At 46.3% G+C, this 9,298-nt stretch overlaps 1 protein-coding gene across 8 annotated transcripts in view; it reads right to left on the reverse strand.

Annotated features, from left to right (window-relative positions):
• PROX1 (prospero homeobox 1) overlaps positions 1-9,298 on the reverse strand; it is a 56,678-nt gene that overhangs the window by 19,295 nt on the left and 28,085 nt on the right. For all 8 annotated transcript variants that reach the window (XM_057315691.1, XM_057315694.1, XM_057315687.1 and 5 more), the window contains one exon: positions 8,856-9,050. In XM_057315691.1, the coding sequence (XP_057171674.1) occupies positions 8,856-9,050 (195 nt within the window). The remainder of the gene's footprint in view (positions 1-8,855; positions 9,051-9,298) is intronic.

Below are 9,298 nucleotides of genomic sequence, written 5' to 3' on the forward strand. Positions count from 1 at the left end.
CAAAGATGAGACATTTCAAACATCTTATGTTGCAGTGGGTTGGGAGATGAAAACTGGTTAAACTGTCCATTGAAAAAGCTACTCATAGTATGGTAACACAGACCAATTCATTCAAATTTAAGGGGAAATTAAACATCCCAATTATGGAGCGCCCATCACAGCCCAAGATATTAAACTCTGACATTTACTGCAGTTTATGGAGAAACCAGCACACCTTAACAAAGGCTGTGGTTCTGCGAAACACACAGAATAAAACTTAAGGGAAATGTTTTAGCTCCTTTCCAAAAGGGCCAAGTGCTAATCACTTTAAATATCTAATAATAGGTCATTGTTGGGGGCTGGGGAGGTTAGGGCTGCAGAAGGAAGCAGGAGACTTTGGTAGGGGGTAGAGTGGAGATGGAGATTCCATTCAGAGAAAAAGAACCTTCAGATGACCATAACATGCACAGTGAAGCATGAAGAATCTTTTCTGTACTCACATTTTAGTCTGCTTTCTGAAAATTGGTAAAATGTGGCAATTCGTAGAAAGGAAATAAAGGAGCCAAGAAGAGGAAAGGAGTGGCATGGAGGAGAAAGGCATCTGTCCAATAAGCAGCAGCTAATAACTCCTAATCCCAACCCGATCTACCGTCATACGCTGGGAGCAGTCCCTGGGTATTTGTGCAAACTGCAAGTTTGAAAATGTTAAGCCCTCACGCTGGGGAGCTATTCAAAGTCACCGTCCATCTGGGGAATGGAGAAGTCGGAAGGTGGCAAGAGGTGAGGAGGGGTTAAGCGGCAGAGTCACCCTGCTTCTCATTGCAGACCTCAGAGTGATTTGGGCAAGAAAACTGGGACATCTGGAGTTCAGAAGTCGAGGAAAATGGGGAAGAACCGGGAAGATGAATACATGATCATCAGCGACACAAAAGAACGGAGCAGAGAGAAGCCTGGGCTTGGGCACTCGCGTCTGGCAAGGAGGCCGGCAGCAGGGCTAATGAAGCATTTGTGGTGTGGGATGTTTGCCAGCGCCACAAAGAAGATGTGCTTGGGCTCTGCAGATGTGCCAGGGCCCCCAGAGCAAAATAATGACATAATCACCATCAGTGTCACAGACCAGACTGTACACAAGGTGACAGGGGAGGGGGGGGCCTGTAATACACACACAGGGAGGACTCGTCACGGCCCACGGCGGCGGCTGCCCCGAGGCCTGGGACGCAGACAGAACTCCCTAGCCTATCTGTCTCTAGCTGGACCCTCAGTCCCGAGGTGAGGCCTGTCCCCACCACCGGTGCGTGTTTCTCACCCGACCCAAGGTACTCCCGAGGCGGCAGCAGCAATCTGAAGCGCTCACGAGAGCTTCAGACTGGCAGGAGAAAGGCTGAATAAAGAGAAGCAAGGGGGAAATGGAAGGAGAGAGTTTTGAGACAAACTCCCTCTGTCTTCTGCCAAGTTCTGTGTTCAAACTTTTCTCGAACCTGGCCCTGGCCATCCCACCTGAGGTATCAATATGATCACAGACGTCCCTGTTTCAGGCTACAAAGAGAAGGCAAGAAAAATCTGGGGGCACCTGAGGGCCGGGGAGGGGGCGTGGGACACAAAAGGGCCCCATATGGCCACCCTGGGCACGAGGGCACAGGCAGCAGGCAGGCGGGAGGAAGCAGCCCCCGCCCATGTGAAAGGAGGTCTCTCAGAGGGCTCGGCACCTGCCCGCGGCTCCCGCTCGCTAAGGTGGGTGTGTTAGTACAGCTGTCTGGCTTTTAAGTGACTTTTGTCAGTTTGAAAGTGAAAGTCTGTTTGAGGAGCTGCAAGAACAATAGCCCAGAGCCCGGAAGAAGAGCTTGCAGCACAAAGGACTGAGACTACACTCGTGTCCCTTTCCATTGCTTCTGATGAAAGATTCATAAGAATAACTTTAATTTTTTATGACCCCCTTTTCGGTATGACTATATTAGTTGTGTCAACTTCCATACACAGGTTCTCTTTAAATACCAAAAGGTCTCTGGTGAAAGTTGTTCAAGGAGGCTACGGGGACAGAAATCACTTCTGGCCATCCTGATGGGTCCCTTCCTCCAGGAGGAGCTGCTCTGAGAGGCCCAGAGATCTCCTTGAGATATGGTTCCCTTCAGCCTCGATGCCGTTGTGCACCCTACAGTGAAGTGATCTTAAAGCTTTCTAATGTGCCAGTTCAACCGCTCTTTGGAAGAACAATTATATTTGTTTTTCTTGGCTTCACCCTATTTAACAGGAACAGAAGTATAATAATCATTAATGGCCCTCCTCCTTTACTTCTCAAATAGCTGTCTCTACACCACATCTTTCGTTTGTGTGTCAGCCAAAAGCAGGGGTTGGGGGACACACAGTTTGCACTGGTTTGTGTCATGTTACCAAATAGCACTGAAGATTGGCTGAAGGCAATCACTGAAGGTGACACAATATTTTTAAAAGAGAATGATCTACTTTCAAGAACCAAAGTCCTCTGCTTCACCAGAAAGAGCATTTGCAAAAAATACTTGCTCTTGCAAATTTATATGGAGATACTTAAGAGAAATGAGTGAACGAGCACTAAATTTTCCGCCCTGCGGCTGAAGAAGAACCCAACGATTACAGTGAAATCAAATCCGGGGGTGGGAGGAGGACGAGGAAATTTGATTTAAAATATTATCTGCCACGTGAAAAGGGATCGCCAACTTTTGAACAAGCTTTAGGCTGGTAAATGAGTTTGTTTAATCTAGGCGAAATAAACAGGCTCGTTTTCAAAAGGCTGTTAGAACTTCTCCAGACATTTAAGCCAGGATGGGCCGAACACAATGCTAGCATCCCACCGAAAGCTCCAACCACCACCAGCGGCTTTCCGCAGAGAACTTGCTCCCTTTCTCCTATTGATAACCCTTTGTGGGATGAAGGAAAAGAGCAGAGGCAAGGAGAACTGAATGTCAGACAATAGGCATCACTCCACACACTGTCTCTGAACTTCCCTCATCTCTGAAGGACAATTAATTATGAAGGCCTTAGGGGTAGGTCGAAGCAAGGGAAAACCCACTGCCATCCCAGCACCACGGCTGCCACCTCTGTGTTTGCTAAATGGCTTCTCCTGTTGGGGTACAGCCACCAAGAGAGCCAATAGATCGTGGGGGGGGGGGGGCGGCGGCGGGGAGGGAGGAAAGCAAAAGATTTTTTTTGTGTGTGCGTCTGCCCTTGTATAATTCTATTCTCACTGTGAACTCATCCATACACAAAACACAAGGACAATTTTTTTTTTTTTTTTTAAGAGAGAAAAGCCACAGGGTAGGTTGCAGCAGAAACGGCCTCTCAGTGGTGTGTTAAAAAGGATGGTCTTTTCACCAAATCATTTCACAGAGGCAAAACAGACAAACACAAAGAGTTGAGACTTTTTCTCCGACATTAAATGGAGTAACTGATAAGGTCAGACATATGATACCTAAAGACATGAATCTGTGAACTCTTGAAGTCAAAGGGCCTCTCTGTGCTGAGGAACAATCTTTCAAAGGAAATAGATCATAGAACTCCACTGAATCCGCTTTAAACTTTATGAAGCAGGAGGAGAAAAAGCTCTAAGTAGGGAAGCTTGACAGAAGAGCCTTGAACTATTTTCTGAAGGAAAGATGAGACCCTCCCTAGGCTGCCACAAAACATTTTTTTTTTCTAAAGGCTTCTCTGAACTTTGATATGTGCCAAGATACTGCCATTGAAAGCTGTATAATTATGTGCTATAGCCACTGTAGAAAATGCTTTGTTCACCCCAACAAAGGACAATAAGCAAAGTAAAGCGACGTTACACTGTATCTTTTTCTTTAAGAATGTTGAGAAAGGTCATGGAATGCTATAACTAATAAAGCTGTTGAGTAAGGAGGTTTTAAAGCTGATCTTACTGTGCTTGAATGTAACCCAATGACAAAAAAGACACAGGGAGCTAAAAATGCAACGACATTACCAAATAGATGATAAATCAATGGGCCCGCTTCATTATACTGATCAACACCTTGAATCCCAAAAGGACAGTGGTGCAAAAACGAAGCTCCGTGCGTGCACCATCCTGCCACTGCCCCCCACCCTCACCCCCCAGCCCTTCCTGCCCACCTCGAAGCCGGCGTCTTTACCGTTGTCTCCCTTACACTTCGAGCCATCATTCTGTACAGGAATATTTTCCCAGACAGCCATGTGTATACATATATTTAGAGAACATTCATTTAGTCTCTTAAAAGATCAATTTGGCTTGTCAGTGGCGGGACTGGCAGGGGAAGAAATGGTAAGAGTCTCTTTTCCTCCTAGCCGCCCACCAAGGGTGTGTGTCATGTGATCACTCAAACAGCTCAGCAGCTCAGAGGCCAAAAGACTGCAACAGCAGTAAAAGGTTTTCACTCATGTGCCAGTTTCCCAAATGATCACTCATATTTAAGTATCTATTTGGAGCGGAGGGAAGCGCTTCCTAAATCCACCTGTCCTCATTTTTCTTTAAAGGGATGACAATGTGAATGAAAGATTTCCAAATACATTAAATCTTCTTAAACGTGGGTTGTGTGGGAAGCGGGAGGGTTGGGCAGGGGGGGCGGGCGGGGTGGAGAGAATGTATTCAGCACGTGTATTTCAGTGTCTGGGGTGGGGGTGGGATGGGAGGGGTGCTGTGTTTTTATTTTCTCTTTCTAAGGGGAAAGCGAGACGACACAGAAGTGGGTCTGCCGGTCATGTGACACCTGGAATAAAGTTGAACCCCAGGCTCTGGGAGGGAGCATCTGCTCTGCAGGATGTCAATGACTTAGGAGATGGTCTGCACGAGCCCGCTAATCGGTGAGTCAGGTTCTGTTTCTTTCTCAGCCTCCCATCCCCAAACCTGGGTCTTGAGGGAGGGCGATGGGGGCTAGTCACTCTTACAGGGCACGTGGCTCCTGCCTGCAGGTAAATGCGTACCACCCGCAGGTCTGGGGGGGGTTGCTAGCTGAGCACGGAGGGGCAAGAGCTACCCCCTCCTGGTACTGGAGAATGACAGGGGACGCGCCGGGCAGCCTTGGAAATTGACAACCATCGTTACCTTCCTTCCTGTCACAGTTGTGAGGGAAACCAAAAAGTCATAAAATCCAACTCATCTGCCCCTAAAGTCAGAAGTATCAGTATGATTTAAAAACTGGGAAGGGATCCCAACCCTCCTTTCCCTCCCCATAAAAATATGTTGGAACCTCTTCAAAGCGAAGTGAGAATGAAGCATGGAAATATATACCATAACACCTGGAAAGACAAATTTATTGTTGCCAATCTCATTAAACGTGAGAAGTAGGAGTGAAAGATGCAGTCTGTAATTAAACACCCCTTTCCTGCACACCTTCGCACACTCACCTTCAGAAGCCAGATGCCCCACCCCGTGTGAGTGGCCAACTTTCTTTCCTCCTGCACGGACTGACGGTGGCGTGCACGCCCCTCCCCCTGCCGTGTCTTCTCCCACTTTCCCTGGGTCTTCTCAAGCTCTCAGCACACTGAGGCTGAGGGCTGTGCCAAGAATCTTGGCCATTGTGTAAACTGATACAAAAGGCAGAACAAGCCCTCCTGTCACTTAGAAGGTCCTGACTCATAAAGGCCAGGAAACGCGGGGTCTAGAGGAGGAGAGAGATTCAAGCCACTCCCTCCTCGCTGGTGATAAACCTTCCCCATCTGCTTTATTTTCCTGTAGGCCAGGGGTCAGCAACCACTCTGGCCTTGAGAGCCACGAGCAGCAGGGGCTGGAGGGGGATGGTGCTCGGCAGTGACAGAGGGGCCACCAGCAAGCTCAGCACAGAGGCAGAGGCAGACGGGGCAGAAAGCTGAAAACAGACAAGCAGCAGAAGAGAAAGAAGGAAGAAGAAAGTCACAGTGAAGGAGGGAAAGTGTTCTTTCCATTCTCTCTCTCCCTAGCTCTACCTGTTCCCACCAGTTTAGAATTACTCAAAAACTAGTATAAAGCTTTAGGCAAACTAAGCATTTTCTTCTATGAACACCCATATCATTATTATCGCTCACATTAAAAAAGTTAATACGGGAAAACATTTAGAAGAGTGCCCAGGACATAGTACAGCCAATAAACGTTAGCTTTTTTGTTATTGTTATAAACAACTGATTGAGAAACTTAAAAATGCCATCAACAAGCTGTTTTATTAATTGACCAGCTAATACTCAATTGCGTTAATATATATATTCCTTTACACTGACTGGATCTTTGGGCAACATGCAGCCATAACTTCAAAGTCTCTCTACCATGCTTCATCCCTGTCTAAAAATTAGAAAAGAAAAAAAAAAAGGCGTACAGTTCTCTACTTGGCCATCCTCTTCCCTTGCTCCTCGAAGACTCACTTTACTTGATCTTCAGAGGGGAAACTTAAATATAGAAGTCAAGCGGTGCACACAGTATCAGTTGAGATATTCGGTTTGAGGTGCCGGGTCTACTTGCGGCTCGTGGCCGTGGCCCGCGGTGGTAAAGCTACATTGATAAGACCAGTGGCTTTTTAAGCATCTCACTTAAGCACTGACCTCCATGGACAAAGGCACAGAAAAGAAGGGATCATCGTATCCAGAGCTGCTGTTAGTAAATGCGCCCAACTGGGAGGCGGAATGAAATGCTGTTTAGTGATCGTCCGTGGCGGCGGGCACGCGTGTATGCGTATGCGCCTATGTGTGAGTGCAGGGAACAGCACAGAATCCATGTTTCTGCTTTATGTCTTTCTTACCACATTTCCGGAAAGATCCTAGTTTTTTACTGAAGAAGGAAAAGACCCAGAATAGACAAATAACTTGTCTGAAGTCACATGAGAAGTGACAAAACTGCTCCCTGGGCCCCATACTCCTTGCACTGAAGCAGTCTTAAAATAGGCACTGCAGATAAAGGAGAGGTGTCCTGGCTGGAAGTGGGTATGATTCACAAAGAGAGAAATATCAGATGTTAATCATATTAGGGGAGGATTTAGATGATGCTAAATGGAGCAGCTTGTTGGGTACGTCTTCATGCCAGCCGCCCCTGCTTGTGTCATTTTGGCCCTTGTGCTGTGTGATCAGGGGATTACATTCCAACCAGGTATGGTTTAAGAACCCTAAAAATCCTAATGTGCACTGTAAGGATTTGTCCTCTCGAGTATACCACACAGCAAAAATGCAGAACTCATCGCGTGAATCTTGGGCAATTCTTTTAGGAAGCCTGACGCACACCGCCAAACAAATATTTGCCGTTATCAGCTGTAAAGAGTTCATTAGCACACAGTTGAATTCTCTTTGGGTAAAGTTTAGAGCAAAAGACTTATCAGAAAGGGGGAGAAAAAGAAATGCAAGTCTTCATAAGATTTCTTTAAAATGGTTAGCTACGCGTCAGCTCTAGAGGAAATTCTGTTAGAGAGTTCTGTCGGGATGGTAAACCAGTGCTCTCTGACAACAGACTTTAAACACAGATTTTACAACAGTGAAGCAATACAAGAAGGATCCCCACTTGTAATGTGTTCAACCAAAGAGAAACCTTGCTCATAACACTTTTGGCAAGAAAAACATATTCGTCTTGGATAACGAAGATAAATTGGCTCGCAGTAGAACCGTTCAAACATTCAAGGGAAAACCATGACCTCCCTACGGCTAAATTTCCACCTTTGGTGCTTGCTCGGCCACCAGGCTGCTCTGTCCTGCCAGAAACAGCGCGAGAAGGGCCCCCAAAGACTCCGCAGGTGCTTTCATTGACAAGTCTAGACCAAGATGCCCTTCTCTTCCTTTGAAGTAGCCAACCTCCTGGGTGTTTCTGGGTGCCTATCTACATGAGGAAAGCAAGCTTAGTAACATAAGGTCCCCTGTAGGAGCAGATGTGGGAGAAGAACTTTCCTATCCTCAAGATAATACAAGAAAAGGACCAACATGGTCAAGTCACCCAAAGCCTATCTACACTCACTGCCGGGGGTTCAGCCTGCAGAACCCTGCCACGTTCCCCCCTCTAACTATTGTTGCCTCAGCCAGCAGGGCTCAGCAAAATGCCTTTGTGAGGACTGGGAGATTTGCTAGTGCTGTCTCGTGGAGAGTCATCACGTTGCCATGAAAAATGTTTGCTGAGGCACCGCATTAGACAGTAGAGAAACGCCTTACTCGTAGCCACACATCTTTCATTGTTGTGTAGCTGTTGCTTTCTGGGAATCATCTATACCGCTTTGTGTGTATCCAGAATATGCATGTTGTAGATATACGTGTGTGTGTGTATGCGTGTGTGAGGGTGTATGAACAACCAGCAGCGTGCTTGGGAAGCTACACATAGGCGAGAGAAACACACTAGGCTCTCCCCCCAAAAAAACAAAAACAGAAACAAAAACCATAAAAAGATGCTGGTGGCTGTCTTACAGTATATACTTAGTAAATTCTCGTACCATTTCTTCCATAAAGGAAATAAATGCTGATTAAAGTAGAAACCACAGAATCACTCCCCCATCCACCTTTCTAGACTTTTTTAGAAAACAACTTTTTGCAGCGATCATTGCGCATAGCCTATGTCAGCTCAGTCAACACGCCAGAACCCAAGTAGCAAAAAAGCCTGTTAGAGTGGGGACCTCTCCTCTGGAAAGGGAGACACTGTGTGTGGGTTACTTGCTGCAATTTTCTTTGAATTCTCCAGTTCCCTTTTCTGTGGCTCATGGGTCTTCATGCAAGCGCAGAGCTGGGGAATGGGAAAGGACGTAGAAAAGGGTCAGTCCCCCATGACTCTCCCCACAGAGTGGGGGGGGTCCTCCTTGCTGCTCTGCCTCTTACCCTATTGCGGGATGCTCGTGTGCGGTAACAAGACTAACACAGTTTCGAGGACATTGCCAAAGAAAATTAATATTTTTTTTTAAAAAAAGGGAGATGACCAAACAATAAAGATGAGTTCCTACCTCAAAGTCATTTGCTTTATTGTAGTGCATGTTCAGAGCCCTGTACAGCTCACAGTCTCTGGTTATAGACAGCTCTTCGGTACTGGTGACTCCATCGTTGATGGCTTGACGCGCGTACTTCTCCATCTGAATGTAGTAAAACTCACGGAAATTGCTAAACCACTTGATGAGCTGAGAGGTAATGCATCTGTTGAACTGTCAAATTTAAATGTTGGAAAGGATAAGAACATGGCCATTTTCTTCATTTATTCTTTAAGCATGTGAAGTCTTTTTAAAGCTCTCCCCTCCTCCTTACTTGGACAGAGCATGTTTTTGATTCCACCAAAATGGTGGCAGGAGGGTGAAAGCAGTAATCCATTTACAAGAGATTATAAAACCTATCAACAATGGAGATCACTTCCCAACCCTTCACATTTCAAATGGAAAACTCATATTCTAAATCT

The sequence above is a fragment of the Ursus arctos genome, unplaced genomic scaffold (assembly GCF_023065955.2).
Source record: "Ursus arctos isolate Adak ecotype North America unplaced genomic scaffold, UrsArc2.0 scaffold_2, whole genome shotgun sequence".
NCBI classification, from domain to species: Eukaryota; Metazoa; Chordata; class Mammalia; order Carnivora; family Ursidae; genus Ursus; species Ursus arctos.